Source organism: Pinus tabuliformis, chromosome 3_1 (assembly GCF_031772625.1).
Source record: "Pinus tabuliformis cultivar Carrire ecotype Pingquan chromosome 3_1, CPIR1, whole genome shotgun sequence".
NCBI lineage: Eukaryota > Viridiplantae > Streptophyta > Pinopsida > Pinales > Pinaceae > Pinus > Pinus tabuliformis.
This window is the reverse complement of record NC_142301.1, coordinates 664,407,665-664,431,190: the sequence shown is the minus strand read 5'-3', so window position 1 is coordinate 664,431,190 and position 23,526 is coordinate 664,407,665. Positions and strand designations below refer to the sequence as shown.

The following is a 23,526-nucleotide window of genomic DNA, read 5'->3' as shown; positions in this document are numbered from 1 at the left end:
TGGTTGTGGGTGACACTTAGTGTAGCAACATGATGACAGTATGTACAGCAGCATGTATAGGTACAACTGTAATGATTGCAGCATAGTGGAGGCAGTATGTACAGCAACATGTATGGGTACAACTGTGAGTGGTGCAGCATAGTGCACCATGATGGGTACAACCATGACTGGTTGCATCTCAGTGACAAGAGGAGCTCAGTGAATGGGTGCAGCACAGTGACGGGTGCAGCATGATGATGAGGTGCAGCACAGTGAGGTGATGTGTGGTGATGGAGTCACCTTAGAGGATCTGTTGAAGCAGTTTACCTTCACTTATGTTCATATTAGCTACCTCATGTGACATCTTCTTAGAGAAGATCTCTGTTCTTATTTTGATAAGTCAAAATGTTGACTTTTGATGTATATGTACTATCTCTTTCTCTGCTAAACTATTGAAGATCATATAAGAAGAATTGACAAAGGGTTTCCCCACATTGGGGTTTGTCCCTGTCTAGCGCCACATCTTGTGTCCTCTTGTCTTGGCTTGTCTTCTGCGATTTATATTTATGTTTTATCTGCAGTTTACTTTAATGCTTATGTGATTGCTAATCTAGAAAAAGATATTAAGCTAAATATGAAAATTGAAATAAATTGCTCTAGCATAGAACATACCTAAATTTAACACTTTAATATACTTCGACTTCTCTTGTAGTGTAGATCAGAAATGCTTCTAGGGTTTCGACTTTCTCCAAGATGATGTGATCTTCATCTTTAAAGTCCTTCGAGCTATCTTGCCTTGTAGACAACTTGATGAGGGTCTTTGTGGCCTTTTGATGATAACTATAGAAACAAAAGCTCTTGTTGTTGCACACTGCTTCTTCGATCTAGGGTTTGATTCTTCAATGTAGATCTTGATCTTTTGATTTGATAACCTTCAACTTGCTTTGATGCCTTCCTTGAAACTTGATCCTTGAATGTCTCTTTGATTAGATGCCCTTCCTTTGACTTCAGCACCTTAGCTCTGATACCATGTTGAAAAATCTAGGGCATTGGCATTAGGGATTTCTCTTTCATTAGTGACTGCTTGTGAATGCTTTTTACTTCTTTAGATTAGTATCTTCTTCACGTTAGATTATTACTGTTCTTTCTTCATCAAACAGTAACCAATGCATGAACATAAATACACAAGAGACACATCATGTAAGCTATAAGCAAGGGCCAAAACCTCTCACTCTTTGAGAGGAAAACCCCCACAAATTCTTCTTATAAAAATTCCAATTGACGAATGCCAAGACCAAGACCCTTGACCTATTAGCCCCTCCAAGCCAAGACACATGTTCTCTCAACTATCAATCTTCTTCTCTTTTCTTCGTTCTGACTTCTCTTCCTCTTCAACCTCCTTAGCAACGAGATACCATCATCATCGAGACTTTGTCACTGACATGACACTAAGATCTCTTTGTTGATTGTGACCCTTTCTTTATGGTAGTGTAGAGACTTTCTCACTGTATAATATTGAACTATAATAGCACTGAAGCATAGCACAAATCATTGCCACTGTACTGTAGCTTCTACCGAGTTGTGGTCTCCATTATAGCACCGAATTGTAGCTTATATGTACCCTTGTCCACTGTGTAAGGCGCCTTGTAGTGTATGCTATGGAAAAGGCGCCTTGTAGTGTATGCTGTGCGCTGCCAGCGCGGAAGAACATCACTTTTCCGCGATGGCCCACAGCGCGCCTTTTCCGTGTTCTTCCGCGCTGACATGACTTTCCCAGTTATTGAGATGCGCCGACAGCGCGGCAGTCTCCTTATAATCCGCGCTGATCCAGTTTGGGCGAATTTGTTCAAACAACCTGCCTTCCAGATCACTCCAGGCTTGGTTGTTAGCTTTGTGAATGTCGACTCCCTTCTATGGCATGTCTGTTCGACCCTTTCCAACAACTTCCCTTGAAGATAAACTCATCCTTCCACCTTTTTAGGAGACTCTTTCTCCTATATAAACTCTCACCATTACCATGAGCAGCTAGTTAGACATAGCTTGGAATAGCTTGGATTGTACAGAGCTTGTAGTGCTCAGATTGCTGCTATAGGTTTGGTGTGCTAGGTGTGGAAGTGATTGATTGCTTAGGGAAGGTTGTTTTGTGCTATTTGGGTGAGAGAGAGAGTTGTTTGTCTTGGGAGAATCATCCTCAAAGGTGAATGCTTGAGATATATGCTGACTGGCCCCTCCTGAGAAGGTTACCGATGTCAGAACATTTGGTTGTACTCTTCTCTATTCTGATTAATAATAGATGACTGTTATTATTGTTCCATTCTCATTTGTCTATGCAATGGTTAAATGTGAATTACGTCTTTTCTGACTGATGTATGGTTGCTTTTACTAGATTTCACGCTTGCGTTTGTTTCCTCTTTGCGTGTGCAGGTATCTATTCGCGGAGATCGCGGAGGATTGTGACCAGCTGAAGCGAAGGAGCGAAGGCAACATTCCTTCGTCAAACGACAGCGCAGGAATCCAAGTAGGTGCTCTTTACCTCTTGTTTAATTGTAATCAGGAACATGCGTAGCAGCATTGTGTGATTGTTGCTAGACCCCTGCTGGGCTAGTAGGGATCGCCTCTATCCGTAGAGGGGATTTACCTCTCCAACAACAACCACATCAGCATTAAAGTAAACTACAGATAGAACATAAACATAAATCGCAGAAAACAAGCCAAGACAAGAGGGCACATGATGTGGCGCTAGCAAGGGACAAACCCCAATGTGGGGAAACCCTTGATCAATTCTTCTTATATGTTCTTCAATAGTTCAGCAAAGAGACAGAGAGAGAGTACATTTACAACAGAATTCAACACTTTGACTTATTTAAATAAGAGCATAGATCATCTCTAAGAAGATGATACATGAGATAGTTGAACTTAACTGAACTTTGAAGACATGTTGCTTCAACTGATTCCCCAAGGTGACTCCTTCACCTATCATTGTGTTGCACCTCGTCATCATGTTGCACCCATCATCACTAAGTTGGACCCCAGGACCATGCTGCACACATCATACTACTGCACCTGATGCTGCCACTGTTGTCCCATGTGCCATTGTTGCACCATGCTGCCACAGTTGTCACATGTGCCATAGTTGCATCATGTTGCCACATTGTTGTCACATGTGGTATGTTGAACCATGTTGTCATACAACATGTCTCATGTGCTTGCAGCACCATGCTTGCCATGTTGTCCCATGTTTACCTTAGCATTTCTTTGTTGTCCCATTTACTATGCAGTTGTCCCTTGCAGTGCCATGCTTGCCATGCTTGCCATGTTTGCCATATTGTCCCATGTTTGCCTTGCCATACCTAGTTGTTGTCCAATAGCATTGCCATACCTTGTTGTTCATGACTGATCTCGTTAGGGCACTAGGCAGCCCTAAACTCCTCACAGAGTCCTCGAACAGCCCTCAAGAAAACTGTGGTATACTCTCATGAGACACCTCCCCTAGCACGTTGTTGTTCAGGGCATGTTTGAACCCTCAAACTCTTCACGTTGTCCCTGTCTTGAGGTGGTTAGGACTGCGGCCTACCACAGTCCCACGCTGTCACCTACAACCCACCTTTTCGCTACCCCAAACAACCCTTCTTCAACTGGGCCTACCCTCAGCCTTCTTCCAGCAGCTTGGTGCCTAGTTTTAGGCCTTAAAACAGTGCCTCTTTTTCAACCGCATTAGGCCTGCGTCTAGGGCACCATAGGTATGTTTAGGACAGCATCTATCTTCGTCTTAACAGCGGCTAGGATACCCTTGAGACAGCGTAGAGGATAGGGAATCTCTTCATCACTGTGTCCTCTAGGTTAAGACAGTGTTAGGGCATCCTCCTTAGGACTGCGTCTAGGGCTTGTAGAGGGCAGCATGTAGGCCTCCTTCCCTCCTGTGTCTTAGGGCTACTTCCTCCTAGATTTCTCTCACACTGAAACCCAAGACAAGTGGAGAGAAATCAAGAGAGAAGTGTGTGTGAAATGACTCTCAAGTCATCTCCTTTTATACTAAAACGTTGAGCACATGTGGGGGTTAATTGGTTGCTGGCCGACCTTGACGAATTGTCCCATAACACAAACAAATTCATAACTCCATGAATACTTATCGGAATTGGATGATCTTTAGATCAATCCTACACCTCTTGATGAGAGGAATCCAAGAAAAATATCAGTTGTCATAAAAAAGATGACCCACATGGAGTTTGTCCCTAGTTGCCAATTTTAACACTCCCTCTCAACTAGGGAGAACTCCATCCGCTGATCCATCTGCCAAACTGTACTACCTCTGCTATCAGTGCCTTGCACTGCTCTGCTAAACCATGATGAAGAAGAATTGATCGAGAATGTCTCATACCATTCTCTACTGACCCGAAGTCAATTCCATATGAAGAGAGTGTGTCATACCACTCTTACTGATCTCAGATCAGTTCCAAGAGAATAAGTTATGTCACTCTTACAGACCCGAAGTCAGTTCCAATTGATCCCAAATCAATATCAAAAGAGAGTGTCTCAAACCACTCATACTAATCCCAGATCAGTTTCATTGATCCCAGATCAATGGAGGTCATCCTAGCATAGGGAGTGTGGTAGATACAACGATGCGTCCATCAATAGTACTACTATGGTCCCTAACCCCATTTCTCTACTCATTGGCCAGATGAGAGGTACTTCCCATGAGTCCCAGACTGCATGGGTAGGATGCCTCGATAGGAGAACCACTCGTCATGTCCATAAGTTGCCACGGGGTATCACAAGGGAAGGTTGAACCATTCACCCTGTACACAGCGCACCATTAGGGGAGGGTGAGTCGCCCTATGGTCGCTTGTTGCTCCAAGAAGTATCCGAAGCCCCCTAGAGCTCCCAGAGCTCAATGCATGCATCATGCAGGACCCTCATAAGAGGGACTTTCAATGATTCCAAGTCGTTCTCGGAAAGTCACAAATCTGAACTTTCCTCAAGGCTTAGATAGAATGTCTGCAACTTGCACATCAATCCCAATGCAATGGATCCTTCTTGCTCATCGATGTACCATATCCCAGATAAAGTAGTATCTGATGTCTATATGCTAGAGCAATCATAGAATATGGGATTCCTCAATAATCAAATCCCCCTCTAGTTGACACAAAAGATCATGGTGGTATCCATCATGTGTCAAACAGCTCACTGAAGAGCTTCCGCAACCAGGCAACTTCACACGAGGTCATACTCGTAGCTATGTATTCGGTCTCAGCAATGCTTATAGCAACCAACTTTTGCTTCCTGCTCATCTAGGATATCGAAACAGAACCCAAAGAGAACCAACACTCAAAAGTGCTTCTTGCGATCCTCCACACTGCCTGCCCAATCAACATTCGAAAAATCATGCAACTTCACATTTCCAACAGTGTATCTCAATCCATGAGAGATTGTGCCCTGAAGATATCTCAGAAGATACTTGGCACCAATCAGTGACGCTCAACCAAATATGAGCCCAACATGCTAACTGCAAAACATATATCTGGACGGAAGTTCACCAAGAACATCAATGCAAATGAGTTTATGAAACTCAGAGGAATTTCTCAAATCCGGTCCAGCATCACTACCACATAACTTCTGAAAGTTAAGCCCCATTGAGGTAGTCATGGGCTTGTAGTTTACCATTCCAAATCCAGAATCCAACTCCCTCTTACTTTTGCAAATGATAGGGTTTGCACTTGTCAGAAAGAGGTCGTCCTTAGAAGGTGTCGATGTGAGAGGTCTATCATCCACAACCTTCAAGCAATGGTTTGGATCGGCTTCATTCTTAGTGAATCTCAGCTTCAACAGACAGTTATCAATCCTCTCATACTAAGCTCGAGGTGTTTTGCTTCAAGCCATAGAGGGCTTTCTTCCACCTGCATACATGAGATTCCCGATCATGAATCTTAAACCGCTCAAGTTGTTCCAAACCTGTGGACCTGCTACATGAGGGGAATGGTCCCCTTGTAAGATTTTCCTTCGATACATATCGGACATGTACCTTCATGCTCTTCTTGAATTCAAGTATCCCTATCACCATCTGACTCACATCGAGTAGGGCCCCATAATAAGTAGACCTCCGATGCTATAGATGAGATGTGACAACTGGTATGGTCCCCAATGGATTTCCTGCAACTTGATACACCCTAACCTCAAAAGCATCTTTGAAAATTCCATTTTCAAATATGTACCTTTCCATCGATGAATGCCACCCTGAAACCTTTGACTTCCATGGACACCAGGTTCTTCTTGCAATCAGGTACATAAAAGAGATTCTGTAAATGAATCGAATTACCCTCATCCAATTGAGGGGTAACATTCCCTATACCCTTTCCGAAATAGGTGGCATCGATTCCAAGTATAATCCCACGATTGTTTCCATCTCTACCAAATTAGAGAGAGCTCCCTTCTATCCAATGAAGTGCCTTAAAGCACTACAATCAATAAGCCAAATTCCCAAAGAGTCTGAAGGAGACGGCCATTTATCTTATCGGAAACAACACTTGATTCTTCATACCTGGGGTTCCTTGCTTTCTTTGAAGAGTAGGCTATTTCCTTGATGAACTGCATTCCTTCGATCATTGAAGATGTCCCTAGAATGATTTTTATCTTCATCAAGTGATGTGTCCCTGTTATTTGGACACTCCTTCGCATAATGGCCGAACTTATTACAAACAAGGCATATGCCTCACCTTCCACCCTTAGATCCGGACTTCTTGATAATAATCTATGCTTCGACTTCACCCTTGGTGAATTTGAAGAGGGATGAGGAATCCACTAATCCTATTGTCCTTTCCCAACTGTCTTTGGTGATTGCTCTTTCACTCTTGCTTAGGCTTTGTCTTCACCTCAGCTCTGATACCATGTTAAGTTTAGGTATGTTCTATGCTTGGAGCAATTTATTTCAATTTCCAGAGTAGCAATCACATCAGCATTAAAATAAACTACAAATAGAACATAAACATAAATCGCAGAAGACAAGCCAAGACAAAAGGACACATGATGTGGCGTTAGCCAGGGACAAACCCCAATGTGGGGAAACCCTTGATCAATTCTTCTTATATGTTCTTCAATAGTTCAGCAGAGGGAGAGAGAGGGAGAACATTTACAACAGAATTCAACACTTTGACTTATCTGAATAAGAGCATAGATCATCTCTACGAAGATGATACAAGAGATAGTTGAACCCAGCTGAAGACATGCTACTTCAACTAATTCTCCAAGGTGACTCCTTCACCTATCATTGTGTTGCACCTCATCATCATGTTGAACCTCACCATGTTGCACCCATCATCACTAAGCTGGACCTCATGACCATGTTGCACACATCATACTGCTGCACCTGATGCTGCCACTGTTGTCCCATGTGCCATTGTTGCACCATGCTGCCACAGTTGTCCCATGTGCCATAGCTGCATCATGTTGCCACACTGTTGTCCCATGTGATATGCTAAACCATGTTGTCATACAGCATGTCTCATGTGCTTGCAGCACCATGCTTGCCATGTTGTCCCATGTTTGCCTTAGCATTCCTTTGCTGTCCCATTACTATGCAGCTATCCCTTGCAGCTCCATGCTTGCCATGCTTTCCATGTTGTCCATGCTTGCCATATTGTTCCATGTTTGCCTTGCCATACCTAGCTTCTGTCCAATAGCCTTGCCATACCTTGTTGTTCATGACTGATCTCGTTAGGGCACTAGGCAGCCCTAAACTCCTCACACAGTCCTCGAACAGCCCTCAAGAAAATTGCGGTATACTCTCATGAGACACCTCCCCTAGCACGCTGCTGTTCAGGGCGTGTTTGAACCCTCAAACTCTCCACGTTGTCCCTGTCTTGAGGTGGCTAGGACTGTGGCCTACCACACTGTCACCTACAGCCCACCTTTTTCGATGCCCCAAACAACCCTTCTTCAACTCGGCCTACCCTCAGCCTCCTTCCAGCAGCTTGGTGCCTTGTTTTAGGCCTTAAAACAGTCCTCCTTTTTTTAGGCCTTAAAACAGTCCTCCTTTTCAGCCGCATTAGGCCTGTGTCTAAGGCACCATAGGTATGTTTAGGACAGCATCTATCTTCATCTTAACTGCTGCTGCCTCTGCTGAGTGTGTGTACCATCATGTTGTGTAGAATACTATTGTAGCTAAACAAAGTAAAAAGCTAACATTCCCTCTTAGGGAGGACAGTGTTCTCCACCAAATCCAGTCTCTCCGTGAACATCTTCAACTTCCCCTTTGCAAGGGCTTATTCAAGATATCTGCAGTCAACTGATTTGTTTGAACATACTATATGCACTGAATTCAGAGCGCTTGTATCTCATGGTATTATAATATTTTGTCCTTTTTCAGGGTAATGGGGCAAATTTGTCATAATTAAAATAAATTCAATTGCTCTATTATGAAATTTCAAAACGTCAAATAAGAGATAATAAAGACGATGGGAATACCATATTGTTGGTGCACGGTTCAAATCTCTATTCTCCAAGATATGTGGATATTGTGCCGTGTTAATGCGTAATTGGGTTCCATGGCTCCCCAGAGATCAATTAAATGTGGATATTGTGCCGCGCAATTGTAGAATTGGGTTCCATAGCTCCACAGACATCAATGAAAAGCGTACACACAAAAAAACTAACCTGCAATGCCGAAGGCCTTGGTAACAAAGGTCAGTCCGCCCGTGGAACGGTTGCCCTCGCTGATCCTCTGCAGCAAATTCTTGACCTCCTGCTGCGTGTAAACAACGGGGTCTTCGCTAACGTTGAGCTCCAAAGGCTCCGACCGGTCGATCTTCAGCACTCTGAAATGCCTTTTGTGCTTATCGCTCCCTATTAAATAAAACCTCTGCAACCGATTTAAATGGTAATCGTTCAAATTTTCAACAATATATGCTGAAACTAACGAACTTCACAAAATTAAGCGTAAATCAAGTGAACAGACGAAAAACACCTGACGTGTCTCGTAGAGCTTGAACTTCTGCAGAGAGCAATTGTTTAGATCTGGTTCGGCCTCGGCTCCGCCTGCTTGCTGTTGAGCTGCTGATGCCATGGTTCTGATTCAATTCAATAGCTTCAATATTTTCAGTTTGACAGAAAAAACTGACGAGTATTGTAGTTGCCTTTGTTGAAGGGCGTCGTAATTTACAGTCGGAAGTACGTGTTTTGGGAATTTGATTGTTGAAGGGCGTCGCAATTTACAGTCGGAAGTATGTGTTTTGGGAATTTGATTGCTTGAGCGCAAAGATCTCTTTTATAATTTAATTTAATTGAAAGTTTTATATATCAATTGATAAATTTTAAATCAATCCAAATACTAAGTTAAAATTTAAATCAATCCAAATAATAAGTTTCACTAATAAAAATGTGGTGGGATTGCCTCCCATATTCAAACCAATCAAATCGTATGTGAATGGTAAGTATACGTTAATTTAAAATTTATTAATAGGTATATAAAATTTTGGATTATTTTAATTTTATATATATATATATTTTTTGTGGGGAAAATTTTAAGTTGTACATTTATTTTAAATTTAGAAATTTATGTTAGTTTGGTGTATCTCAATTAGCAATGGTGGTGGAAATGAAGTCTTAATGAACCAGGAGTCTTGGGTTCAAATCTTGTGTTAGTGAACCGGAAAGTTTTGGGTTCAAATCTTATCTCACTGAACTGAAAGTCTTGGGTTCAAATTTTGTGCTCCTGAACTGAAAGTCTTAGGTTCAAATTTTGTGCTCCCCCAAACTTACAAAACTTATGTTATTTTTACTAGTCCCTAAAATTTGTGCTCCCCCAACAAAAAAATTTAGAAACTTGTGTTATTTTTACTAGTCCCTAATATGCAATGGATTCAAATCTTGTCTCATTGAACTTAAAGTCTTGGGTTCAAATTTTGTGCTCCCCCAAAACTTACAAAAAAAAAAATAGAAACTTATGCTATTTTTACTAGTCCCTAAAATGCAAATTGTGAAATGCTTGGTAATATTTTTGTAGAAACACTGAAATTTCGAATGATTTTATAATAGTAGATGTATAATTTTTGTGATTATTAAGGTAAACTAATTTTATATTGTAAAATTTGGGCGGATAATATGCAAATTGTGAAATGCTTGGTTATATTTTTGTAGAAATATTAGAATTTCGAATGATTTTATATTAGTAGATGTATAGTTTTTGTGATTATTAAGGTAAAATAATTTTATATTATAAAATTTGGGCAAATAATTTTTAGAAGAAAAAAAAATGGAAATTGGGGAATCATTTTCTTGGAAAAAGCATGGAAAATTAGCCCACTTTCAAATATTAGCCCTTAAAATTTTCCCTGGAACTTTATTTATTTATTTATTTATAAATAAAATTTTATTGGGTTGAGTTCTCATTGCTAAGTACCGGTCATCACAGCTAGTGGGTTGGATACATATTAGACCATTAGGCCAGCGCAAAATAGCTCCTATACATCTTTGTGGCTACATCAAAGCCACCTATACTACCATAATGATATCCTTCAATAAACCTTGAGCTACTATATACATGCTTAGATAAGGAAAGAAAGGAGACTTGCTTAGTTAGTCCTACTCTGATTTAGGTCATTTTCATACAAACAGACATACCTAACTGATGATAGGATCGTTACCACCCTTCAGGATTGAGACTCTCACCTTATGTGAGAAAAGAAAAGAGGTCATAGGGCCAATTCTCCTCGACGCGCTTGATGTTAGGCCTTACTAGTTTGGTTGGCGGGATGTGACCCCTTTGAGTTGACTTACCTCGATTTTCCTTTATCGAAAAAAAATATATATATATATATATATATATTTGTTTTGAAATATTTTAATTTTAATTTAAAATGTTTGATTTGATATTTTTAGTAATTTCTTATTTTTGGAAAAAAATTATAATGATATAATTTGAAGAAAAAAATATTAAATATATATTTTGAAAAAAAAATCTTAATATAGCTAAAAAATTTGAAATAATTTATCCTTATAAATATATATATATATTTATATATATTAATTATAATCACAAAAGTAATTCCAAAATATCTAATGTTATTATTTCAACATAAATATACCATATAAGATAACATTAGTATCAAATTGGGCTCCCTCTTTAACAAATAAGGAAACCACTTAAAACTTATTAAGAGTGAATCACATTAACTACCAAATATGTATGAGGTGGTGAGGTTACTAATTTCCATAGTTAGACAAATTTATATATGGATTACGTGGTGTTTCTTCTTATTCACAGTATGTATATTCATCATCTTTACTTTTTAGGCAATGTATATAAAAAGAATTATGTTGAAGTTTTCCCTTAATAAGATTAATAGTTGAAATGCAATATAGTTCTTGTTTCTATCGTTAATTAATTGATTAAGACATTGTGCGGCTCGCGTTTCATCGTTATTCAACAATGCTTTTTACACTCGCAATATGTCGTTATTCTCGCCTCCGCACACGTTTCCTCCACACATATGCACTCTACACAACGAAAGCCACCTTCGCACATCTTCCTCTGCCTCTACACAGCTTCCTCCGCATAACTAGCTATTTTTTCGTTCGTTCTTTACTAACCACTAATTGTTTTCCCTCGCGTTCATAATTATTATTTGTTTTAATTAAGACGGTTAATATTTTCTTAAAATGGGCAAAGGCCAATCCACTGAAGTAAAATAAAATGAAGTTATTTATTGCTAAAAGATAATACCTCCTTAAAAAACAAATAAAAGTAAAGTTGTATGCATTACTAAATTAATAATAATTCGTCATATGGTGCGGAGGAAGCTCATTGTGTCGAAGTGTGGAGAAGTACGCGCTTCCGCACTTCTCAGCCCTCCTGCACAATAAGTTTCCTCTACACAATGAGTTATCCTCCACATTTATATCTTATGCATTATTCGTATGCTTTGTATGGACCACCGATATATAAAGGCATGTCATAATTATTATTTGTTTTAATTAAAAAGGTTAATATTTTCTTAAGATAGGAAAAGGCCAATCCACTGAAATAAAATAAAATGAAGTTATTCATTGCTAAAAGATAACATTTCATTAAAAACAAATAAAATTAAAGTTGTATGCTTGTATATACCAATGGTCCCTACAAAGCATACGAACATTGTGGAGGATAGCTCATTGTGCAGAGGAAGCTTGTTGTGCGGAAGTGCGGAGAAGTGAGGAAGCTCCGCACTTCCGCACAATAAGCTTCCTCCACACAATGAGTTATCCTCCACATTGTTCGTATGTTTTGTAGGGACCACTGGTATATAAAGGCATGTCCTGGAGCTTGAACGACTCTATCATTCATTTTGTTTCCCTTATTTACCTTCAGTTTTTGGGATACCCTTGTTGAATATTAATCGCTTTTGTATGTATTTCTAATCCTCGTTCATCTTTACAAGTTTGATTTTTATTGCGTAATTAGTTGAAATCTTTTATAGAATCCAGTGTCCGGTTTCAATCCACACTTTGGATATGTGTTTATTCAAAAACATGAATACATTGATTTTTACTTTTGATACAGATCAATGCAAAATATATGTTTCATGAACAAATAGTAATGAATTGAATGTGATCATTGATTCAAAAATTACCAATAACTTACTAACTATGTGTTGTTAATATGGATGTTATAATGTTAGCTTCGTGCTTCAAAGTACATTATGTTCCACCAAAATGTCATGACTGATCAACTGAACAACTTGGGATTTGTTGGTACAACTATTCGCTCCAATTAAGCCGACTATGCATCCAACATTGGAGCTTGTGAAGTAAAACGCCAAATAAGCAAGTTTTGAGTTGACTCGGTTTCTAATATGTTTAATGAGGTAAACCAAATATGTTAAACCAAATAAGTTTCATAGAGTTGTGATCAACTTCATATTAAGTATTGTCTTGTTGGGTGAGCTGGTATGTCTGTGTGTGTAACTGCGAAGATGAAGCCTGGATCACCATGGATATACTATGCAATATTAGTATATATATGTTGCTTGATTATGGTGAGTTAGGTTAGTTAGGTTCAATATTTGATATATTTGTTATAGTCATTAGAGGAAAAGGTACTAGCAGTTTATATTATGATGCATGTAGCTAGTGCCTTCCTTTGTCTATTGACTTAAGAATGAATTGATTCAATGACTGACCATGCTATCTAAGGAAAGGGTATTCGGGATCCGTGTAAGTCCTGGTGTATGGATTAGCTTCAAAAGGTTTCTTTGTATCTTTGATGCACCCACTAGCATATTGACATTAGAGTTTTCAAGTGATTACATAATTCTCACTTCAACTAATAAATAGTTGTGATCATAATGGGACAAGTCATCTTGCATTACCAAATGGATAGGCACGAATAACCAGTGGATGTTGTTAGAGAACCAAGTAAGTAATAGTTTTCCGGTAGTCACGACTTGAACTTATCCTTGTGTTGAAGAGATAATTGTCGGAAGCCGACTAGGTTAGGTCAGTGTACCGATCAATGGTTAGTTAGGTTGATTCAAAATAACCATTTTTCCAGGCGACGCTCTAGTACCTTTAAAGTTCCTTATGCCTATCTTCTCCATACTCTCTCTCGTACAAGGTGGACTCCAATGGGAAAGAAGTGCACCTCACGAGTGTAAAGCTAACTTGTACTAATTGTGGGTCGATACTTCTATCAAATAAGATTCTTTGATGAGTATCGAAAAATGAGAGATAAAATGTTGATCTCTTATCAAATCCACTCCCACCATGATACTTGATCTATTAGGTTAATAACTAATTGATCATAGCTCAAACAACCAATATTGAGTAAAAGTGATCAAAATGTTGGTAGGAGGCGGTTGGCGATTTCCACCTGGGAGCTAACTGGAGGACGACATTCAAAGGCTTGTTGTTCCTAGTCCCTAACCCCAATAGAAGGGCGAAAGGTTGTTCCTACAATGATCGAAGCTAACCCAACCCAGTAGTATCCATCATTGGAGTAATTAAGTAAAGTAATATGGCCCGAATATTTTGGGTGAAAAGGATCTTTGACCTCTAGTTCAATCGTTACATGTTTTATTGATACATGTATTTCATATACGATATCCTTACTTACGATAGCCAAATGTGAGCTCATATCCTTCTCTTTTCATGTTCTCGCGGTTGGAGCCATATATTATTGACTCGACAGAAAGATCCTGACCCTTCTCCTACTTATTCATTTCCTAGGGGTCGGGGATTAAATCCCTTAGTGATGAACATATTGATCGGTTGTTTATTCGTTCATGCAGGGTCCCTTTCATTATATTATAACAGTGATGGCCCTATTTTTTATCCAGAAATGCCGGGACGAGCGATGGAATAAGACCGGACCAAGCCGTAGTCGCATCGAAGACCTTATTGATTCTTTCTTCAGGCATTCCAAGCTCCAGAGACGTCCCCTTATCCCCCCAATACACTTGCTATAGCATGAAGTTCGACATTCATTAGTTCTTCCCAGCATATTCGGCAGCAAGGGAGACATTGACTTATGGTTCAAGTTCAACGTTGGATGCCGCAGCTCTTTTTGTTTGACTTTAGATCATATTGGATTGGAGGCGTCATACTTTCTTGGGGAGAAGGTGCAACAAAGTGAGGACGAATTGGTTCGTTCGGTTGGGATAGCCGCCCGTTCTACTCGGCTCAGCGATTGAGGACACTGAGCCTACCTATTCAATTCCATATGAGGAAAGAAAGAAAGAAATGTAGTTCAAGGTAGTAGCAAATGGAAAAGCACTTGGGAGAGGAAGCTAGATTTGGGTTCAATGGGGAATTCCTTTGAAAAGTGGGGTGCCTTCTTGAATTTTCCATATTAATACCTAATGCAAGTTTTTCTTGAGTTTGTTAAGTTATCGGTTGTTGATGGATCTCTTCTCCACTGGAAATTGTGAGGTCCTATTTGTTGAGAAATCTAGGGCATCATAAGTTAGGAGATTTCTCTTCTTGATAATTTCTTGTGATATACTTTTACTTCTTGGATTATGATCTTTTCTTTGTTATGTTATTATTGTGTTCTTTTCATTAAGACAATTACCAAATGAACAATAGAAGACAAGAGACACAATATGTAGACTTGTCAACCAGGGCCAAAACCTCTCACTGTTTGAGAGGAAAACCCAATCAAAAATTATTCTTATAGATATTCAATTCATGAATACCAAGACCATGACAAATACCCTTGAATCTAGTGTCCTCCCAAGACCCTTGTCACTAGTCTCCTTGATGCTTTGTTTATTCCCTTTTTAGCTTCCTTCTAGAAGTCTCAAACTTCTCTTCTCATCTTCCTAGAGGATCTCGATTTCCTCTATTCCACACTGCTCTTCTCGACTTTCCTAGAGAATTTTGGCCTCTTGTGTTTAACCCTATTCTAGAAACCCTAGAACAGTCTTCGCTCCTTGATTAATCTCTTCAAGATAGAGAGACCTATACCACTTCTATTCTGCTTCCTCTTGCGAGATCCTTTATCCAAACTAGGTTACCTCAATGCATCAATAAGTTCTTCGATCTTCTCTATATATCCTCAGATCTGCTTCCTTCGCACGTGGGAGAGTATACAAGCCCAAATCAGATCTCCCAGAAGTATCCCTTCCTTCATTATTCTTCCCTTGACCTTCGCTTTTTTTTTTCTCTAGATCTTCTTCACACTTATGCTTCTCTTCATTGAATTTCTTGCCTCCAAGTGAGGTCGAGTGTGGCTACATATAAACATTGCCTCATGTCCTTTAGGAAGACATGATTATAAGGAGGAGAGTCGACCTCATCTTCTAGGTTTCTTCATTCGTTGTAGGTCGACTTGGAGAGGGCTAGTAACAAGGTCTTGGAGGATTTCTTTACATAGACAAGTGTGACTCTTTACAATGTGTAACATGACTTCATTACATGACAATGACTCTTTTATTCTTTTATGACTAGATGGCAAAATTCCTAAAGGCTCTCAATGGGAGCCTTGACTCAAAATAAAAATATCTTGCTCATGAAACCCATGATGCAAGCAATACAATATTTTTATTTTTCTTCTTTACATCTTTCTACATAAAATCACAATTACATGTCATTATGAAGACTGAACCCAGTTACACTTTTCAACACCCCCTCTTAACTACGAAGGTATTCATAATGGTACTTGGTCATTCTCAATCTGAAGAATTTCTCATAAGAAGAATCAGATTGGTAACCCATTTGTTTAGCATCATATCAACCATCATTGTCACATAGCAAGGCCTTGACTAACAACTATATATGTCCACAATATTTGATCTCAATGTTGGCAAGACAAATCATTTATCGACACTCTCATCATTGACTCTCTAGGAACATACCCCACTCGGGTTCTTAGGGTGTGTTCCAATAGGACTATTCTTATCTTGGATCCCTAGTCCTTAAAGAATATATGTCCTTCATGACTACTCTTCTATTGGATGCCCTATCTCATCCTCAAAGAGTATCGGATGCCAAATGATTACCCAATCCTATCACTCTTGTCTTCCTAGGTGAAGACTAGAATGATGTGTCTATTTCTCCTTCTCAATCAGGGAGGACATATTTATTCCAATAAAGGAATTTACTCATTCCTACACAAGGAATGTACCTAAGCTCCCTCTTGGCTTAGGAATTTCCAAGTTTCTTCCAAGTAAGAAACTTTCTAGGATCCCTCCCAAAATAGGGACCTTCAGAAGCTCCTCAGGTGGAGATGATGGGACAACGAGTTGCTTGAATAACTTCTTTCTTCGATGTCATGAATTTCTTCTTTCTTGTGGAGTCTTCATCTTTTAGGACTTCTTCATAGGGCATAAACCATTCATCACTTTCATCCATGAGTTAGTCATGTCATCATTCCTTCCATCATAATCTGATCCATCAATCTTCATATGGCCTTGCTTCATGTTATGCCACCTTCATCATGCTTTCTTTTCCGAAAGGTTCTTGCACCCTTCTACATGGTTCTTCATGGAAGGTATTCATAGTTCTTCCCTTTGGTAGCCATGCATAATCCCATCCAGCTCCTAGTTCATCAATAATGAACGTTTAAATCATAATTACCTTTGTGATGGTCTTTTATCACGACAACTTCCTATAGGCATCGACATCCTGCATATATGTTGACACATCTCATAAAGATATGTATTTTTAAGGGTCTCCATCTTTTTCTAGAATTCCATCAGAGTCTTCATATATTTATAGACAAATCTTCTTCGTCTTTCAGATGTTGACTGCCTTTACCATAGTTTCATAGCTTCATGATCTCTTCCTTCCTTTCTTCACACATTTCATTATGAGGAGCTTCAAAGTTCCTCAATTGTGGTCAACCACCTCATACTCCATATGAGGACATATTATGTTGATTTCATCTAATAAATATGTGATCCATGTATTCTTGCATCCTTTTGAGGGAGGAGATTCCTTCTTTGATCATGCCTTAGTGATCCCTGTTGTTTGTAACCATATGACATGACTTCCATAATATGAAATGTGAGCATACATGCCTCATCCTTTTAGATCATCTAGACTTCCTGCAACAACTTCCTTTGAATGAAGGAATTTTCATTCCCTTGATCTGCTTCATTGTCATGTTATCATACCATCATTCTATGAATTCCACAAGATTGGAACTCTTGAAGAAATGCTTACTTTTCCTCTTGATCGATGAATCTTATAATGAAGATTCCATCAAGGAATCTTGAGGATCTTGCATATCCTATTTTACTGATGTTATCTTCTGACATATTTATGATAACCCTTTTTGTAGATGACTTCTATAACAATCACTTGATCTTTCAATGAGGTTTCCAAGAGTTATATCCTACATAGTTGACTTCCATAGGTTTTGTTCCAGACATCCATCTTGTTATATATGTCATGAGCTCTTACTACTAATGCTTCTACCATTACGCCATTATTTAATATGGTGCATCTTATCTTATTTTCAAAGCTTGCTATCTATAATTTACACAATAGAAGAGTACCTTTTAGTGAAGGAGATTCTCTCAATCATAGTAGAGATCTTTCACTTCCTCCTTCTTATGCTTCTTTGTCTCAGGCTCTTCTACTTCTTCAGTAATACAAACTTCTTCCTTATTTCTCTTGTTATTATGCTTCTTAAGCTTAGGACAATCTCTTCGATAGTGCCCATATTCTTGACATCCATAGCATTGTACTTTAGCCATGTTCTTCTTCTTCTTTTGATGACCAAATTTTCCAAACTTTCCTTTTCTTCTTAACATGGCAGCATATGCTTGATTCCTATCATTTGTTCCTACATTTGACTTTGCATTCAGTCTAGTTTCTTCAATCTTACACAATGACCATAGATCTTGAAAGGGAGTGGCTTCTTTCTTCCCATAGATACTTGAAATGAAGTTTCCCCATTCCTCTGGTAGTGCATTCAATACTACAATGGTCATTTCTTTGTCAGACATTATTTCACCCAGGTCTTGAAGTTGATCTCTTATCTAAAAAATCCTCATAAAATATGAGGTTATTCCTTCTTCCCTTGAGATCTTTAGTTTGTAGAGTTCTTGCCTTATAGAGATTAATTCTCCAGTAGTACTTACATAAAACAATTCTACCAATTTGTCATATATAGATTTTGCAGTGTCTAATTTTGATACATATGGGATGAGAGAGTCTTTGATGGATTCTACGAGAATCCTTTGTGCTCTCACGTCTCCCTTCATGAATCTGGCATGTGCTTGAGTGTCTTCTTTGGGAGGTTGAGTTATTGACCCTTTGATGTGGTCCATGAGTTCATTCTCAATGAGACTGAGATATGTTATTTTCTTCCATGCAAGGAAATTTGAAGCCCTAACCAGTTTGTTGCTTTCCTTGCAAAAAAACATTATGATATTATCAGATGAAGTCATAAACTTACTTGGATATTTGTTGCTTGCTTCCTCTTTAATCTCGTTGATAGAAGATTACTCCTTGAAAGATTGAGAGAGAACTTGCTTCACGATCCTTCTTGAATTTTCTAGCCTTATTTTGATGATGATCTTGGAAATGCTTTTCTACTTCCTTCTTAAAGATGATTGCAAGACTCTTGTTAGGGTATATTTCTTCAATCTAAGGTTTTGGTATGATAAAGATATTGATTTATTGCTTGGTGTTCTTTGACTTGCTTTGATCCTTCTTTGAAGCTCAATTCTTGTGTGTCTTCTTGCTTGAATTCCCCTTCTTGAATTCAACACCTAATCTCTGATACCATGTTGAGAAATCTAGGGCGTCATAAGTTAGGAGATTTCTCTTCTTGATAATTGCTTGTGATATACTTTTACTTCTTGGATTATGATCTTCTCTTTGTTATGTTATTATTGTGTTCTTTTCATCAATACAATTACCAAATGAACAATAGAAGACAAGAGACATAGTGTGTAGGCTTGTGAGCTAGGGCCAAAACCTCTCACCGTTTGAGAGGAAAACTCGATCATAAATTCTTCTTATAGATCTTCAGTTGACAAATACCAAGACCATGACAAAGACTCTTGACTATAGTGTCCTCCCAAGACCCTTGTCACTAGCCTCCTTGAAGTTTTGCTTCTTCCATTTCTCACCTTCCTTTTAGAAGTCTCGAACTTCTCTTCTCGGCTTCCTAGAGAATCTCAGTCTCCTTTATTCTGTACTACTCTTCTCGGATTTCCTAGAGAATATCAGTATCTTAGGTTAATCCTATTCCTAAAACCATAGAACAATATTTGCTCCTTTATTAGTCTCTTCATGACAGAGAGACCTATAACACTTCTATTTGGCTTCCTCTTGTGAGATCCTTTATCCAAACTAGGTTACCTCAATGCGACATTAAGTTCTTTGATCTTCTCTATATATCCTCAAATCTACTTCCTTCGCACGTGGGAGAGTATACAAGCCCAAATCAATTCTCCCAGAAGTATCCCTTCCTTAGCACGTGGGAGACTATACAAGCCCAAATCAAATCTCCCAGAAGTATCCCTTCCTTCGCTATTCTTCTCTTGACCTTCACTTTTTTTTTTTCTATAGATCTTCTTCGCACTTATGCTTCTCTTCACCGAATTTCTTGCCTCCAAGTGAGGTCGAGTGTGACTATATATACATGTTGTCTCATGTCCTTTAGGCCAACATGGTAATAAGGAGGAGAGCGGACATCATCTTCTAGGTTTCTTCATTTGTTGTAGGCTGACTTGGAGAGGGATAGTAACAAGGTCTTGGAAGATTTCTTTACATAGACAAGTGTGACTCTTTACAATGTATAACATGACTTCATTACATGAGAATGACTCTTTTATTTCTGTATGACTAGATGACAAAATTCCTAAAGGCTCTCAATGGGAACCTTGACTCAAAAATAAAATATCTTGCTCATGAAACCCATGATGCAAGCAATACAATAATTTATTTTTCTTCTTTACATCTTTCTACATCAAATCACAATTACATGTCATTATGAAGACCGAACCTAGTTACACTTTCAACACTACTATTGTCTGAGTCAGAGGTGTCGTTGAATTTTCTATATTACTGGTTGGGGCAAAGTTTCTTGAGTTTGTTAAGTTATCAGTTGTTGATGGATCGCTTCTCCACTAGAAATTGTTAGAAGATTGAATATGTTATGGTCCTATTGTTATCTAAGATGGGGATTTTGGTGTAATCTAACAAAAGAAAATATTTGAATCAGTTTATGCAAAGTTTTTATATAATTCATTCAATATATCGTATGAAAACATTACGATGTTCCTTGTAATTTTATGTACATAGATGTTGAACCATTCATACTCAAGGTTTTGTTTGTTACTTCTTTGGAATCGAACTCAACTGCAATCCTGTAATGGATATCTACAATTAAAACCACGACATTTCTATATCTACTTTCCTACAAAGATCTAAGTAAAAAACAACATAAATATGAATATAATGCATACAAAAACCTTGACAACTGCAACAAGTTACTCGATTGGATGACGAGTTGAAATATTATTCAGCATGTGAATTGGAAATTCTACACTACACAACAAAGGAAAAGTATCAAGTTAAATTATATTATTGTTGTCGTTAAAAAATACATATTAATATTTAAATTTGAGTTACTAACTTGGACCTACATTCTACATGATTCTTTCTCCTAGAAGGTTTGTTGAAGGTATATTATAATTTTGTAAAGTATATCATTTATGGGTAGCTCCAATAGTGCATATTGCAAAGGAATTTCATTGTGCATAACGAAGAGGTCCCTTCGCACAGTGAACTTCCTCTGCACTCCACACAATGAATCATTGTGTTCGGGGTTGTAGAAATTTTGCAAATTCTCTCTACAAATATCTCTCCTCTGAGACCATAGAGAAAAATATGACTGTAGATTAACCCGATAATGCAATATAGCCAAAGAAAAATACTATAATCTACTTCTACTATCAATTTGTGGAAACTTAAAGATTGAGAAAGATCGAGCTGAATACATATAACTAGAAGAAGAATCAATGCACAATACACATAAAAACACTTTGGGGAAAGCCTTAGCTAAAAACCCCACTATCTGTATTATCATACAAGGTGGAAATAAATAGATATTATACAAAGCCTTAGCTCTCACAGCTAGCCAACTCTCAGTATAATCCTCACAGATGCTCACAGGCAATCCTGGCTTCTCACAAGCCTTCCTCTCTGCTCTCCAAGCTCCTATTTCCTTGTGTTGTTCCTAGTGGATGATCTTCACCTCACCAAGTGAAAAACTGATCTCTCACACTGATCTCACCCTGTATGAACTGCACAATCCTCAAGGAACCTTCCCTTTACTGCATGCATGAGTTTCCTTTATAGGAAAACACATGCAACTAATAGTACCTTGTCCTTGACATTTAGCTCAACTGGGTCTTTCTCATAATAGACATGCATGAGTTACTGATGAGGAAATATTCAATTATTTGGAGTACACTAGTTGAGTGCATGCATGCATCAACTGATTGATAACTCAGAATTAGTTCCTCAAACAGTTTGGAACTAATTTAACTAGACTTAACTCAGTAAACTGAGCTAACTAATTACAAGTCAAATATAACTCAATCTTATCTCCTTAATTAAGGATAATCTCCTTAATTTAAGGGATAACTATTGCATGACTGCAGAAAGACTTCTAACTTGAATTTCTCCAACTAATTAATCCATAATGAATTAATTAATTATTTCCAAACAACTAGTGAGTCTAAATTCGATTTTAATTCACAATTTTAATTCAAGGACAAATTGAAATTGGAATATCTGGATTCTATTTTTATCATTTCTTGTTGCTATTTTCAATAGGGGTGGGAGGGATCCACTAGTTACGCCCAATAAAAACGTGACAATTGTATCCAATAATTAACAAATACAAACTATCAATATTAGTGTGAGAGTTCCATAACTCATATTTGTGTGAGAGCTCCATAACCTAATGTTTGTGCGAGAGTTTTGTAATTTAATATTAAGTTACGAACCTATAGGAAGTGGAAGTTCATTGTGCAGAAGTTCATCTAATTGTGCAAACCTCTGCAAATCAAACTTCCATGGGTATTTTGGAAGGTTCACATAAATAATTGTGCAGATAACCATTAGCTCAGATTCATTTTTATATGGTCACTACTTTCATGACGCAAGGTTACTACTTTTCAGGCAATAGACAAACATGTCTTTATAAAAAAAAATTCTTCTCTTACGATTTTACCTCTGTACACTGAGAAACATAAAAATCATTTAAAAATAATTACGACAAGTATGCCATCTACAACGCAGATCTTGTTGGTCATAGCTAGTGGAGAACAATTTTACAAACTCTTCCCATATAGCGAACAAATACCATATGTTATCTCTAAATGGACAAAAATAACATATTGTTGGATTAAACCTCCAAGTTATTGATGAATTTCTACATAAAATTTCATTCAGATTGGTCATTGATTTGTATGTACATGTCGTTCAATGCAATGGATCATCTTTGGCAATTATTTGTTCTTGATGCATGCAGAGGAGCAATTTTTTCTTACATCTGTTAAGTGTTGTGCAATTTAGTGGTGAGAAATAAATATGATTGAGATCTTGTGAGACTATAAGACCATATTTTTATAACTTTTTGACTATGTCCATTTAGTTAAAAGGAGAATTTAGCCTGTAACACCCTCCTCCCACATCGACCCAAGCAACCAGCCAGCCGAGGTAAACATGCGACGAGAGGCCACTATGATATGATTCGACCTCTTAAGTCATATTAAGGAAGTGGAATTGTCTGAAACACACCATACAGACATCCGACATCATCAATAGAACCCTTAGAAGACAAGTCAACCACTCAGACAACCTGTCCCTAGGTCCCACTTCTATTTTAGGTCTCTTGGGCCATAGTCGCTCTCATAATATGAGCAAGGGAGTGACCAACAACTTATTCGCTCTCACAGGCCTGCCTACCAGCGACTGTGGATCGAAATTGTCAGTGCTATGCCAGTGACCCCGAGATTTGAGCCACTTTTTCAAGCCCAAAGCCCAGGTCACTGCCTAGAACTGATCCATCTCTTCAATTCAGTAAAGTAGCAGGGAAATGAAAGTACT

At 38.3% G+C, this 23,526-nt stretch overlaps 1 protein-coding gene across 1 annotated transcript in view; it reads right to left on the bottom strand.

Moving 5' to 3' along the window:
* The window catches only part of ATSAC1 (Phosphoinositide phosphatase family protein), a 309,707-nt gene extending 300,473 nt beyond the window's left edge, over window positions 1-9,234 (bottom strand). Inside the window, exons 1-2 of the mRNA XM_089411723.1 lie at window positions 8,939-9,234; window positions 8,629-8,833 (exon numbers count right to left, since the gene is read on the bottom strand). Of these exons, the coding sequence (XP_089267849.1) occupies window positions 8,629-8,833; window positions 8,939-9,037 (304 nt within the window). The 5' untranslated portion in view covers window positions 9,038-9,234. The remainder of the gene's footprint in view (window positions 1-8,628; window positions 8,834-8,938) is intronic.
* Window positions 9,235-23,526: the final 14,292 nt, after the last annotated feature.